This window comes from Dermacentor andersoni, chromosome 7 (genome assembly GCF_023375885.2).
Source record: "Dermacentor andersoni chromosome 7, qqDerAnde1_hic_scaffold, whole genome shotgun sequence".
In the NCBI taxonomy this organism is placed as follows: domain Eukaryota; kingdom Metazoa; phylum Arthropoda; class Arachnida; order Ixodida; family Ixodidae; genus Dermacentor; species Dermacentor andersoni.
In genome coordinates this window covers 122,113,974-122,129,494 of record NC_092820.1, presented here as the reverse complement: position 1 = coordinate 122,129,494, position 15,521 = coordinate 122,113,974, and the positions used below count along the sequence as shown (strand labels likewise).

General features: G+C 50.0%; 2 protein-coding genes across 2 annotated transcripts in view; one reads left to right on the top strand and one right to left on the bottom strand.

Annotated features, from left to right (window-relative positions):
- Positions 1 to 15,521, bottom strand: part of Hers (Histone gene-specific Epigenetic Repressor in late S phase) — a 262,505-nt gene that overhangs the window by 203,347 nt on the left and 43,637 nt on the right. The window lies entirely within an intron of this gene.
- On the top strand, positions 5,797 to 15,367 carry LOC126533916 (leukocyte elastase inhibitor-like). The gene is made up of 6 exons (XM_072289517.1): positions 5,797 to 5,905; positions 6,300 to 6,571; positions 8,125 to 8,256; positions 9,720 to 10,043; positions 12,389 to 12,661; positions 15,058 to 15,367. Exons 1-6 carry the CDS (start codon positions 5,797 to 5,799, stop codon positions 15,265 to 15,267), a joined length of 1,320 nt encoding a protein of 439 aa, XP_072145618.1. The 3' UTR covers positions 15,268 to 15,367.

Here is a 15,521-nt window from a genome sequence, read left to right as displayed (position 1 = left end):
CATTAGGACAGACGGAACGGTGCTTGCCTGGCTCTCCGAGAACGATGCCAATCCGAAGTCACAATATACCGGCATTCCCATGCATACCACAGCGCAGCAGCGCCAGATTTCCCCCTAGGTAATATAGTGAGAAACTCTATGTGTCCAGTACACCATTTCCCTTTTCTTTTTCGTTTCCTTTTTCGTTTACTTGCGCAAAATATTCCTCAAGTTCTCTGTTTGCCGTCTTTCGTTTCGGATTACGGTCAAAACTTTATTATAGTCCCCAGATGTACAACGAGGCCTCAAACACAGGGCATTTCTCGATGCACTTGATAAGTTAACGAAAGCATCCGTCATGTTACGCTGTCGGAGGGAAGCCGTATTTCCTGCGATTTTTGGCTCACATGTTGTTTAAAGTACATCTATTTTCTAAACATCGTTATAACTGCTCGGGAAACATCTCTTCTGCTTCTTTCCAGATCTTTCCATACTTTCCTTCCTCAATTTAAAATTCTATATTTCATTCAGTCGAGCTCGTGAGAAAACACTCCTCACACAAAGAACGCATTGAAGAACCACGTTGATTAAAGCTGAAGGAATAGATATCCGGATAATTTAACTCACAGGCGCTGATGCTACGACTAAATCAAAAATATTTTGACGTTTTATCTTACGTCTTACACTTCTTATGCACTGTTTTATTTTGAACTACCCGATTCAAAAGAATGGCAGTCGTGCGCCAAGCTTCCTCTTCCTCTGGTCCTTGCTCTAATCCACTAACAAGCGACGCTGGCTGCCCGACATTCAGTGTTTGCCGAAGCCATTAAGCCGGACAGACATTTTTTCGCTGCCCAGAACCGAAACACGGCAACTAAAAAAATCTGTTTTTTCCTGGTGTGCTGCCTGTAGGGAACTAACACTCGTCTACACTCCCCCCCCCCCCCCCCAAGAAAAAAAAGTTAATGAAGACCGTTAATCACTTTCGCGCATATATGCCACGTTCGAAGGATATCAGCATCGCCAACAAAAAGCCCCCTTTAGTGGGTATGAGCCATCGTAAAGGTTCATCCTCCTCCTCATCGTCATCATCAAGAAGACGGTGCGCGCGGTCGAAACCGATACGGTCAGAGACGAGTCACCCCATCATCATCATCATCATAATCATCAAGAAGACGGCACACGGGGGCACGCTCAGCACGCGGTCGAAACCGACATACGGTCAGAGACACGTCACCTCGGCCGACCCCAGTGGAGCAGAGCTGCATACTGTCTATACATTGGCATCGACGCGCTCCAGTCCAGGGCTCGTCCCGGCCTGCCGCCTCGAGTGACCGCGGTGGTAAGTCTTGTTCGACAGTATACACACGAGAGACACCTACACGGGTGAGTCAATAGCGCACAGCCGTAAATAGAGATTGCAAGGTTTAACGCCACTAGGTGGCGCGAGTCCACCAGTGGCACCCGAGGCCCGCGGATTGACCTCCCTCGATGAAAGGGGCCCGTAGGTAGGGGCACGAATTTTGCCAAAAGTGTTTGTAACGACCCGAGTCAGCCGGCGCAGTGTGTTACGAGGAAACGTCCGTATACGCCTCGGGATTAATTTTCGAGCACGCCGTGTTCTGTAAAACCCTTTAACTGGCAAGACAACAAGAAATTGGCCTGGAAACGGTTTCATTGCTTCATTTCTACTTTATACTGCTCAGATGCAGACCAAATGAAACATTGAAGGCTTTCTCTAAAAGCTAAGCGAGATACAGTATAGGTCAAAAAATGTTGTTTAGGAGCGCTGGTTAAAGGTAAATGTGTATGGTCCAGAACTGGTGTTCGGTTCACGCCAGGACACAGTGAAGACGCGTCTGGTTAACGTTCCTTCTGTTACATTACTAAAACAGCGCGTAAAATGCCGTTTTGTTTATGACACCCTTCTATTATACCACGATAACAGTCACGGCAAACATAAACAGTATATAGCGGCGGGCCGCTAAAGTTGTAGGAAAAACCGTTGAAATCATCAGTCATTGTTTTCTTTGCTTGCTTATTAAACTTATTTTGAGTAAACAATAACTAAATGTGTATTACAGGTAGCAAATGCTTGTTGTGATGATTTGCTTAAAGCTTTACTTGTGTGTGACTCGCCATCTCTTAAGCCAAGACAAGCCAAGTTCGAGACAAGCATCGTACACCCACATCGCTGCATCCCCGTGGTGGCGTATCGGCAGTTAGGAAACTCGCATAGACAGTAGCGCCAGATTTCCCCTCTAGGTAACATTGTAAAAAAACTCCGTGCCCACAGCGTGGCCTTCGAGATCACCGCGGCTCAAGGTGTGCCGCTGCGATCTTGAATGCCACGCCCAAACCTCTGCGCAGAGTTCGACATGAGCGGTGCAGTATAGGCCCGGTTAAAGCACGGTCTGGCAGTATTACGCGTGAGATCCGACGCGCGACTTACTGATACGAGGAAAGTCAACGAGTTTCCAACATGCTTGAACAGCCAACGCAATCATGTAACAGATGCATCGCATGTTGTCTCGGAAGCCGCGTCGCACTATAGGTCATGCTCACGTGAACAGTCATCAACTAGCACAACTCACCAACTAGCCTAAGTTACCACGTTACTAAATTTCCACATTACGTGCACAGTATACGGTCCGCTCTTACAGGGAACGGTCAGGCGAAGGAGCAGGAGCGTTCTTGTCCGGCGGTTGCTAGGACAACACCAACTGGAAAGCTTTCCTAGAGCGTGTTGGCTAGGGCGCCTCGACGTCCTCCTTGCCCACCGCTCCGTACAGAGTCGAAACAACCGCAGCGGCTACTACGGCGTCAGCCACGCTAGGCCACGCGAATCGCGGACGCCGTAGTAGACGCCATAGGGACGCGTTGCCGGCGCTCGTGTGTCTTAAAGGGACACTAAAGTGAAAAACGATTTCTTCTGCATCAGTAAATTACCGTTCTACAACACCAAAACACCACTCTTACAACGATAAGACGTTTGGTAAGTCAGAAAAAGCGCAAGAACGAAATACGGGTGGCGACGCCTACTTAAGTGCCCGCACCTGTGGGCTGTGACGTCTTGGATTTTGATGGCATCTTCTAGGGCCTACTAATCATATATAGCGGTACGGATTGACCACATTGTATTCTAAAGGAACCAAATATTAAACATGGCAAGTGTCGGGAACCTTTATTCAGCCAACGCGGCCCAAATGCGGAAAACATACTTTGGAATCCCTGACGTCACGCTGACGTACTGGCGCTGGGGTTTCGGCGCGAAATTCAAATACTGATACTTGGACCTTCATTTTCTGATCTAATAATCAAACTATATTTTTGAAATGACTGCCTGCTGGAGGGTTCTCAAACAATGATTCATTAGTCTGAACTGGTTTATTGTTTCGCTTTAGTGTCCCTATAACGACCTGCGACGCGGATAAAGTGCGCGCCCGCGCGGGCCTCGTCTTCAAAAGCGATCTGCGATATCTGCAGAGTGCGCGTAGTGCCGGTAGCTTCGTATGCCTCGACGTCCCGTTCGCGTTGAAGCAAGGAGATGCACGAAGGTCAATTCGCTTGCTGCTGCTGCCGCAATTCCCCACTCCAGAATTTTGACAGCGAGTTTCCGCGCTCATCGAGGCAGATGTGTTCACGTTTACCTGTGCGCGCGCGTGACATTGTGCTGGTTAATTTAGTTAAAACACGTTGGCGGGCTACTTGGTTTGAATCCACGATATAATGTGTAAGCGCGACTGAACGAGGACGTAGAAAGAAGCACATACAAAGACAGCGCTGTCCCTGCTTCTTATACGTCCTCGTTGAGTCACGCTTACACATTCGATCATTGTTAATTTAGTTAGCAAGCGAATGTTTACAAGTTTACACGGCCGATGAAACTACCATCCTTACTTCGTACAGCTGTCTACTAATTTGCTATCACAATCGGTGCTTCGGCTTTCGGGCGGAACTGCCATTTCTTTAATATGCATCCGCGCAGATGGCGTCGCCTTCGAAACCGACATCCCAGGACGGAAAGTCCCACGGCATGATGTGTCCCTCTTCGACGGTGACGGCCGCCTCCCCGTCCGCGCCGCAGCCGGAAAGTGAGCAGCCACAGTCGCTGACCAAGCCAGCGGCCAACGTCACGGCTAGCCCGACGCCGTCCTACGATTCCCCACCGGGCGCCCCAGAAGCGGCGACTGCAACAGCAGTAGCGAAAGGCGAGCGAAAGCTTCTTTGTTGCCAGACGGTGGAATGAATGAATGAAACCACGCTTATTGCACGTTAAAATGCGCCGAACACGCTGCGGTGGAAAGGGAGGGGTGTTACTGCAAAATGGGAAGGGTGAGGCTGCCTCCGCTTTATTAACGAGCATCCTGGAGGCAGCTAAATGTGGGGGTCGCACGACGCTTGTGGCTGTCGCGGAGCCGATCGCCGTCCGGTGGTGCCGCCGGGTCCCGGAGGAACAGCAGCAGTCCTCGCCAGGGCTCGGTGGCATGGTCCGGAGACGGTGGGGAAGCAACGACGAGCGCAACCTCAAAACAAAAGTTATTCGATCACAGCAGCCCCACACATGAAGGGAGAATGAAAATCATCGGCGATTGCGACACCCCTCCAATGCGAAATTTGAGAGCAGTGTTTTCATTTCGCCTGTCAATGTTTTGTATTACGATTATACAGGTACACGGTTTATGTTAGGAAGAGAACGCTGTCAGTAGTGTATATATAGCTAGAGCGGACGATCTGTCTCGTGCGGAACATTGCAAACGGAGCGAAGGGTGGCGCGACTGCCTCGCTAACCGGGATATCGCGATGAGGCAGCGCGTGGGTGACGCGTGGGCGCGATTCACGGCAGCCGGCATGCAGCTCATGCAGCGCTTTGTTTCGGTACAGACGGAAGCGCAGATGAGATCGGCCACGCGGCTGCAGATGCCGTGGTGGCCACTCGGCGCATTCGCAGACCGTCTCACCTCAGCTCCTCCTCCGCTTTCCTCCTCGCACGCTCTCCTTTCATCTAACGCTGCGCTCCGCGTTCGCTCGAATACGAGGTGTAAACGCCGCCGACGCTCAGCGCAGGAAAGGGTAAAAATTATGGGGTTTTACGTGCCAAAACCACTTTCTGATTATGAGGCACGCCGTAGTGGAGGACTCCGGAAATTTCGACCACCTGGGGTTCTTTAACGTGCACCTAAATCTAAGTACACGGGTGTTTTCGCATTTCGCCCCCATCGAAATGCGGCCGCCGTGGCCGGGATTCGATCCCGCGACCACAGGAAAGGGTAAGAGCCGCATTCTAGACGGAGTTTCATCCGGAAGGTGAAGCATCGATTACGATAGCATACGAAGTAGGGATAATAGCTTTATCCGCCGTATAAACTTGTAAATATTCGCTTACTAACCAATGGTATCACGCGCGCACAGGCAAACATGAACACATCTCACTTGATGACCGCTTACACTCTGTGAGAACGCTATAACGTGGTGAAAAGCGGCAGCGGCGGCGAGCGAATTCCCCTTCGTGTTGCCTCTCCCTTCAACTAAACGGCGAAAGCACAGCGCACACGAACCTATCAGTACTCGGCGCGCCCAGACGTTGTACCCATCTCAGATCGCTTTCCAAATAGGGCCGGCGCGGCCGCGCCAAACACAGCCGCCGCCAGAGTAAACCGTCACCCTCGCACGCTTTCATTAACACCCACAGCATACGGCACGCAGCCACGATGTTATCGCGCTTGTACTTTATATATACGGAACATCAAGGCTACGCCGACGACGACGGAAATGCGCCTGGATTGTCATATAAATGATAAAAAACCACGAGGGACCATGAGGTCATTCAGCTACCCTCGGCAAGTCAACTACCTCTGGCGCCACCTTGTCCCCTCTATTCGGAGCCCATCTGCGCGCAGACTCTGGGGAAATATGCCCTGCCCTCGTAGGCCAGATCTATCATGGCGTTGTTTGGTTCGTGGTATGCGTCTTAGCGACGCCCACGTAACGAACGGTGCTGGCCACCAGCCCTCCACTCCTGTCCCCCACACTTCCCGCGTGCTCGGCGGCTAGAAACTACACCGCTTGTCGATCACGTGGTGAGGGCTTGCATATCTGCTCTATATGTACACTGTCTGAATCTAGGCTTTTAACGCGGTATAAGCTTACGCTGCAGTTGTTCTTTCAACTACCGTTACGCTGACGCCGGGGCCGGGCGTATACGGGTGACCAGGTCCTCTCAAGCTGCTTATTCAGTTTTCAACGTGTCGCAAATGAAATTTCAGTTCAGTATACGCGGAATTAATATCGACCTCGCGGCCCTCCATGTACGGGCGCAGGCAGCGATGGTGGCGCGCCCCCCGGTCCACCGCCGGAGCTGCAGCCGGTGCAGGACTGCGGCCGCCTGCTGAACCGTCTGGCGCAGTCGCTGCTCGCGTCCATGCTGGACGTGCCGTCGCGAGTCCAGTGGAACCTGCTGATGTCGCCCATCTCGCTGGCCACCGCGCTGGCGTCGCTCGTCGCCGGCTGCGAAGGCCCCACCAAGGAGGACCTGTGCAACCTGCTGCGTCTCACGCTGCCCGAGGTCGAGGCCATCGTCGAGCGCTTCAAGGTGAGTGCGTGAAGGAGGGAGGGAGGGAGGGGGGCCTCGCTGCTTCGCCGCACGCTTCTATAGCTTAAACGGAGAGTTTTCCTGTATTGGGGAGCTTGAGCCTGCCCTTACGTAACTACTACCCTTCATGGAGTAGAGTTTGACGCGTACACCGTCATACCGGGGACGTGGAAGACAGTAGCAACGCTGGTGGCGACATATCTTCTGGCGTTCTAAGCGCTGCTGCGATCGGCATTTTACCACCGCGAAAAAACACGTCGGTCACGAGGGACGCGATAACGATAAACGGGCCGATGACCTCGTCCGAGCCATCTCAAACCGCAACGACTTGTGGCCAGCAATTGGGCTCTACCAGGAGGGATTCAAGTGGCTCTGCCAGCAGGGGACATTTCCTTCACATCACCTGTCATCCGCCCAAACTGCCACGTCCGCGCCGGAGACGAGGTCCATTCTGCCTCCTTCTCTCCCTATTCGTGCACAGTGATGTGCGTGCGTTTTGGACAAAGCTCTCCTCGGAGGAAAATGGCTACCAACCTCCGGATTCCTGGAGAGACCCGATATCATCGTCTCCTGACGCCGGATTGGGGAAGGTGACTGGACCAGGAAGACGGAGAGTTTAGAAGAGGTTACGGACGCTTGGTAAGGAGAGCGGCAGCTGGAACTTGCAATGGTCGTGAACTTTTTCTGTAATCCTTGCAAAACTATTGTACATAATGATGAGCAAAACGAGAACAAGGTGAAAGCGGAAGCCAACGTTTCGACAAGTGGACTTGACTTTTTCAAGGCCTTGAAGAAGACTTGTCGAAACCTTGGCTCCCCTTTCACCTTGTTCTCGTTTTGCTCATGGTGTTGAATTTCCATCTCCCGCCTTGCTCCTGTTTTCTCTTGTAAGTGTGTGTTTAAACGTCTTGGATATCGGGTACCCCACGTTCTCTTATTCCTCCACGCTGAATCGATACCACACGTATTCGGAGCCCCGGTCGCAACAGCACAATGCGTTAGAAATGTTTCAGCGTTACATGTGTCTTGTCGGGGGAAAATTCAAGAAAAAGAAATGCAGTATTTCTCAAAATGCGAAGCAGGGATGCGATAGCTTGACGCAATATTATACGGGTGTCACACGGTATAGCATTCAATCAATAAAAAGAAACTGAAATAGAACTTTCGAAAAGTCATAACTCGAAATATAACTTTCAATCGCCATCGAGCCGCCCGATCCGTATCGAACTTATCGACAGCGATTGGCTTCCTTCTGCAGCTTATACGCAAGGGAGCCAAACGCCCGCGAGATGCCGCTGCTAGTGTCGCTGCTTTCTTAACTTGGGTAGGACACTAAGCAGTATAATAACAAGAGCTTGGTGGCGCAACCCACCGCCCCGTTCCAAAGGGGACGATTAACATCCATCCATCCGTCCACTGTAATGTCTCGCAGAGCTGCAGTCCGAGTTTGCAACGTTCCAATACTCTCTAAACGGCAACACCCGGACACGCTAACACTCTCCGATTCCTTTGTTGCGCGGACAATCTTAGCCCCTCTACCCACAACTGCGCAGACCGAGGCGGCGGAGCACATGTTCTACGTGGCGAACCGGATGTTCCTGCAGTCCAACTGCCCGCTGCTGGCCACCTTCCGGTCGCACATCGAGGCCAAGTACATGACCACCGCGCAGAACGTGGACTTCGAGGTATGCGCGGACATGGGACGACCACACCGCGCGGCTTATATCCATGTTTTTATGTGCCGCCATATCTGCAGACTACACCATATATAAACGTGCTAACTTTCATCAAAGTGAACATTTTTCACATTTTTATAGGTACCAGCGCCGCCGCCTCGCCTTAAATAAGGGTAACGCCTTCACCAATTAGGCTATATGCTCAGCATCTTTGCCGAGCCTGATGCTGACATCGATGGCAGTAAAATTTGAAACAACAAACAAATTTGTAAAAACAAACCATTGGTGAACTGTGAAATCTGGATCCAGGTGCGATGATACAACACGTGACGGCTGTCGGTGAAGCTATGTGCGCACTGCCTCTCAAATTCTGGTAACAACAGTTCCACCTTCGCATTAAACTAAACATAAACAGAACATGCAAACCCGTGCATTAGTTATATATAATTGCTTAAGGTAAATAGCGTTGGTTACCTATGAATTGTGAAAGAGTGCACGTTCACAAAGATTGCCGTGTCTAGAGCACACCGCGGAACATTCAAACGGTTTCCACTGAAGAGTCAAAGCAAGTTTTCATATAACGTTGAACAACTAGCTGTTGAACAAGAACGCACTTTTAAAATAGCTTTATAGCCAGGGCACAACGCGCACAGTGAGCAGCACAAGAAATCGCTCTTATAGCGACAGCTGCAACTTAAACTTGTATTGGCGGTATACGACGTATAAGCTGCGTTTACACAAACTGAAAAGAGTCGGATATGCTAAGGTCAAGTCGAGAACCTAAGGTCGAGCCTGCCTGTCGCGCCGGAATCCTGTCGTCGAGTTCACGTAAACATTAGCCGGATCGGGTCAAGCGGGAGTCGATATGGGTTGAGTGAGCCCATTTCTGGCTTTCTCGATGGACCCGCTATAGGCAAAAATGCACCCATAGACGCAGTCGAACCGATCTGTACCAACCCGACTTCTCGAATCGACCCCATATCGTCGAGTTCACCTATACACCAAACAAAAGCTGCCCATGTGGCAGCTTTTTCGGCATGCCCCTCGCGTCATGTACTTATTGTACTGATGAAAATAAACATCATTGTCATTGCTTTGTTTACACGAACCCGATAAAGTCGGTTCGAGTCGGTCAGTCGGGCCGAAATCCGGTCGTAGCGTTTACGTAAACGTTAGCAGTATCGGGTCGAGGGAGCGTCGAGATTGGTTGAGTGAGTCCGTTTCTTGCTGTCTCGATCGACCCGCTAAGCGAAATGCATCTAAACGCAGGATTCGCACCTATACCCCCTATATAATGATAGATTGATTAAGTCCTATAATGATAGGCATATCATGATTCATAATGCGCATATGTATTGTCCTAGTTTTATATCTTGCACTGCTCATCAAATAACGAGTCGGTGCCAACCAAAGAAAAACGTATTTTTTTTACGCACGCCGCGGTGTCTGTCCGTCCGTGTCGCACGCCGCAGAGCCCGGATCAGTCGTACGTGCGCGCCATCAACGAGTGGTGCAGCAACGCGACCAACGGCAAGGTGCCCGCCGTGGTGACGCGAAAGACGTTCGCGGCCAGCTCGTCCATGGTGCTGGTGAGCGCGGTGTACTTCAAGGGCCTCTGGAAGGACAAGTTCTACCCGAACGCCACGCACATGATGAAGTTCCACGTGTCGCGCGCCGACACCCTGGACGTGCGCATGATGACGCGCACGGGTCGCTTCCCGTACGCCGAGGTGCCCTCGCTGCGGATACGCGCCCTCGAGGTGCCCTACCGCACCGGGAAGCTCACCATGGTGCTGGTGGGTGGACACCCTTCCTTCTATAGCATCGATACGCGAAACATTTTCACTTCATTTCATTTATGGCCTGTAAAGGCTTTACAGAGGGACCCTTCCTTCTGGAGCATCGATACGCAAAACATTTTCATTTCATTTATGGCCTGTGAAGGCCTGTGAAAGACCTTTGAAAGGCCTGTGAAGGCTTTACAAAGGGACCCTTCCTTCTGGAGCATCGATACGCGAAACATTTTCACTTCATTTCATTTATGGCCTGTGAAGGCCTATGAAAGGCCAGGCTTTACAAAGGGACCCTTCCTTCTGTAGCATCGATACGCGAAACATTTTCATTTCATTCCATTTATGACCTGTGAAGGCCTGTGAAAGGCCTGTGAAGGCTTTACAAAGGGACCCTTCCTTCTGTAGCATCGATACGCGAAACATTTTCACTTCATTTCATTTATGGCCTGTGAAAGGCCAGGCTTTACAAAGGGACCCTTCCTTATGTAGCATCGATACGCGAAACATTTTCATTCCATTTCATTTATGGCCTGTGAAGGCTTTACAAAGGGACCCTTCCTTCTGTAGCATCGATACGCGAAACATTTTCACTTCATTTCATTTATGGCCTGTGAAGGCCTGTGAAAGGCCTGTGAAGGCTTTACAGAGTGCTTCCTTCTGTATAGCGTCGATACGCGAAACATTTTCATTTCATTTCATTTATTATACCCTCAAGGCCTTTGAAGGCTTTACAGAGGGGAGTGGGTTGCAGGTAAATTCAAACAGTAAGTCTTAAAAGAGAAAAAAAATATATACAACATTAAAATACAAGTTGACAACTAATTCAGTAAGAATACAATGAGAAATTACAAACGCATTTAAAAAAAGGACAATATATACAAGTACATTAAACAGCATTCTAGCAAGTATAATGTTGGTTAAGGCATCACGAAACAATAAATTATCTCGCTGATGGATACAACGTTTGCGGGAATGTGGTTCTACTCTAGTGACGTCCGAGGTACGAATGACTGGGAAAATGTATTTGTGCTGCAAGAAGGGACGTGAACCTCGCAAGAAAGATCGATGCGACGAGATACGTAGTGCGGAGTATGAATTGACAATGAAAGTATGAACATTGGCGGTTTGTCGAAGGGATATGCCATCTTTGCCTATACATACCTCTCCAATCCGCCGCGGTATATAGCTTATAGTGTCACTGTACCGTTTTTTCACGGAATATTGCCGCGCGACTGACCGATCGAGGCACTTCGTGTGTATTCGCGGGTTTCATTCACTCTCGGAAAAACTTTTATGTAGCACGTATCGAGCAACAGAAAACCGTGTAGGGAGTTGTTAACGTCGATCTACGATTTTCTCATTGAAACTTTTCGTGTAATCATGATATTTGAAACGTTAACTAACAAATTAATTGAGATTGCTTATCTAATTAGACAGAATTGAATATATAATCTGAGTATCTCCAAGTGACGACAAGAACATTACCTTGGTATCTGTTCAGCTACGTGGCATTTGCATATTTTTCATGTTTGGCTCAAGTTACGCGGGACATCCTGTACATAATGAAACGCTACCATTTTGCGTAGTGTTTTATTGCGTAACATTCTTTGGCAAGTGCCCCAGCAATTCTGGCAGAAAAATCGTGTCTGTAACGCTGAAATGGTGGCACCTTTGGCGTAGGAATTTTTAGGGCTCCATAGAAAACACCCGTGGTTGGAGTTGGGCCAACTTGAATTTGGGAGTGGGTCAACCTAAATTCGAGGGTGATGTCGGAGGGCGGGCCAGCCTAAATTTGGGGATGATATGAGAGTGGGCCAACCTGAACTTAGGGGCGATACGGGGGATGAGTCAAGCTGAATTTGGGGGTGGGCCAACTTGAAATTTGGGGTCCATGCATGGGCCCACTTTCGATTTGGGGTGAACTACAGGCTAAACATGGTGGAAGAAAAGTACGAGCCGAGTCAAAGTATGCTACGCATTAGGCGACAATTCTCCGAATTCCTGTAGCTTTCTATGGGCGGGGAGGGAGAGATAGAGAGAGAGAATGACCTAGCAATACGTAGCTAACTCCCACCGCTGCAAAAGAGACCGCCATCGTTACAGTTGAGTCTCAACAGTGAGCGCGCCAGTCGCAGTTGATGTCAATTGCCGTATTGGTGTCGATGGCGCTTGGAGCTGCCGCGTAACGCCTCTCGACAACTTCAACTGCGCCCAAAACTATACCATTTCGCCTAACAGCCGTTGAAAGGGTCCGTGTAACAGGCGTATAGCACAAACTGTTCTACAGCGTTATACTCTTTCCGGCGTCCGTAGGGAGAGACCTCGACTTTAAGCGCGCGCAAGCGCAGATCCTGCCCACGGAGGTGGACGGTCTGCGGCTGACCCAGCAGAGCCTGCTGGCCGGCGACACCCTGTGGGAGGTGACGCGGAAGCTGCGGCCCCGGGCCAACGTGCGCCTCGGGCTGCCCAAATTCGTGCTCACGGCGCGCAACAAGATGCGAGACCTGCTCGAAGGGATGGGCTCCCATCGCCCTTTCGACCCCGAGCAGGCACAGTTCATCAACATCTCGGGCTTCAAGGGACTGCACACCACCGAGATCATACAGGCCGTCACCGTAGAGGTATGTGTGTATTCGGAATATGTATCTCCCACTTGAAGTGTACGTTCACCATCGGCTTTATTCTTCTTTTCCTTTTTTTTTTTTAATTTAACGCGGAGGCGATGAACAACGAGCAACAACAGCAACGGATTATAGCCTCTTATTTCGAGCCAGACGCCCGTGGAACCGGTCCTATACTCTTAATTGCATATCTCTTGCTGCCAGTTCTCGGTAACACCCCCTTCAACGCATACAAGCTGCCGCGGAAGTGCGCATTTCAAATTCCGAAAGATGGCGTCGCGAGCCGGTGCGCAGCATCGACAATTGTGAAACAGCGCTGCGTGTTCATCAATCTACGCAAAGTTAAAGCCGTTTTGACCAATGCAAGCTGGAGGAGATGGTCACTTCTTTTTCCGCGAAGAGATACAGTCGCTGTTTTCAGCACCTATAACTCTGCGTTTCGAACGAACGAGGCACTTTTCAAGGTTCGCAACAATCAGACTTCGATGAGAATTGAAAAAGTTGAATAACTCTGTTCATCGAGGATAGGAACACTGACTAACTTCTGTTAACAGAACTGTCACCAAAGGAAAGGGAAACGCAGCGGACGACGGAAAAAGATTGAATGATTTGATGATTGATTTATCATTGACTGACTATGCAGTAACGTTCACTTTGATTGGTCAACTGGCTCACTGGTTGATCTACTGCTTCTTTTACTTATAGAGCAGAACTTTTGCTCCTTGTTGGGACATTTGGTGTTGCGTCTTTTTTTTTTCTTTCATTTTTGTTTCTATGTCGCTTGTGGCTCTAAGGAAAACCGGCCGACCGACTGACTGAATAATTAATCCACTGGCCGGTCGATAGAGTAATTTCTACTGACTAGCAGACTGACTGATTGATTGATTGATTGATTAGCACTAATTGGCTTAGTTGGTACCTTCTCCGGGCTTCACGTATCTTGTGTTCCATTTTTGTCAATGGTAGCGCTAAAATCATAATTTTGTTTCACTGATCATATCAATGCCGCAACAAATACGCGGATCATGTCTGTGCCCGTACGTGACATCACATCTTGAAGTGATGACGTCACGCACACCTGGACTGCAAATCACTCACATCTGCTCACTGGACGTATACGCCCATGCAGATGAGCGGAAATAATTAAAACGGGTAGTAGTATACATATATATTTACCTATAAAATGCATCTTTCTGGCTTCAAACGGTCTCATGATTTGCAATCATGCAACGATTCGCCATAATTATTCAAGTAAGTTAAGGCACCACTTTGCCACGTTTATAAAGCTATCGTTAGAAATTTAGAAAGATAAGACAGGAAAAATATTGCGCCACAAGAATGTATACATGAGCCCGCAAGCACGAGGATTGAACAGCCTTTCACTTTCACGCACCCGCCGTGGTTGCTCAGTGGCTATGGTTTTGGGCTGCTGAGCACGAGGTCGCGGGATCGAATCCCGGCCACGGCGGCGGCATTTCGATGGGGGCGAAATGAGAAAACACCCGTGTACTTCGATGTGGGAGCACATTAAACCCCAGGTGGTCGAAATTTCCGTTCTCCACTACGGCGTGCCTCATAATCAGAAAGTGATTTTGGCACGTAAAACCACATAATTTAATAATTAACTTTGACGCAGTTAGTTCTGCGGAAGTCCGCAAGGTGGAGATAATTAATTAAAGGAAAATCAGACATCCACTCAGTGGCAGCCCCGGAAACGCGGTGGTGTCGGGGTCGAGACCAGGACGAATTTTTCTTCAGCTGCGAGGCTTTTCTTTCGAGGAATCCGTATGGCGTTCCTTTGTAGCAATTGCTACGAATCGGTGGATGACTGATTTTCTGTTAATCAAAGCCTTACACTACCCATTATTAAATTCTTCTACATGTCTAGAAGGGTCTTTCCACCCCCTCACCCCAAGTTGAATAGGGCGCAAGCCGTTTCGCTTAGGCTTCTGCAGACCAGTACGTATCCGTGTCTGTCCGTTCTCCACGAGGCTTACCCGGACGTGTATCGCGACGACGCCTGCCCCTCCTGCGGGCAGACCTCCACTCTAGCGCACATGCTGTGGGAGTGTGGGTCGTCATACCCCAAGTTCATCAAGGAGGAGTGGGACTCGCTTCTGCGTAGCCCCGCTCTAGAAAAGCAAATCCTGGCCGTCCAGCGTGCCCGCGACCGGGCCGGTGGGCTAGACCTGCCGGTCCCGACGTGGGACTAGCCGGGTGCGCGACGAGTTCGCGTCCTCGCCGGACCTACAATAAAGTTTATTCACTCACTCACTCACACTACCCATCGTTCCCGTGGTAGCTGAACGACCACAGCGCCACCTGGAGTTGCGCCTAGTAATTTTTGTTGGAAGTATCGGACAACGTGGCCACGGGTGGGGCGCGTCCACGCGCAGGTGTCCGAGGACGGCAACGAGATCACGCGCACCTCGGCGCTGGTGAACGAGGTGGTGGCCAAGATGGCGCCGGCCACCCAGTTCCTGGTGGACCGGCCCTTCCTATTCTTCGTGCGGAGCAAGACCACGGGCGCCATCTTGCTCTTCGGGTGCGTCCGGCAGCCGCTGGAGTGGCGGCCCGACAGCCCGGACAACTCGGCGCTGCTCTGAATGTGTGCGGCGCCATTCGCGTGGTGCACGACCTGCGCCCGCCGCCCCGTTCTTTATTTAAATTGCGTACGTTCATTAAAACACCTGCATTTGGTGCTGCTGCGTGCCATCTCTTATTTTTATTTTTCCGCAGCATCGGGAGTGACGTCTGCTTGAGAGTTCGCGCCTCCAGCCGCCAATATATATATATATATATATATATATATATATATATATATATATATATATATATATATATATATATATATATATGT

Coding starts and splice junctions, on each gene's coding strand:
- LOC126533916 (XM_072289517.1), top strand. CDS start 5,797: ATGAGGTCATTCAGCTACCCTCGGCAAGTCAACTACCTCTGGCGCCAC. Junction 6,572..8,124: donor CCATCGTCGAGCGCTTCAAG/GTGAGTGCGTGA, acceptor ACAACTGCGCAG/ACCGAGGCGGCGGAGCACAT. Junction 8,257..9,719: donor CGCAGAACGTGGACTTCGAG/GTATGCGCGGAC, acceptor CGCACGCCGCAG/AGCCCGGATCAGTCGTACGT.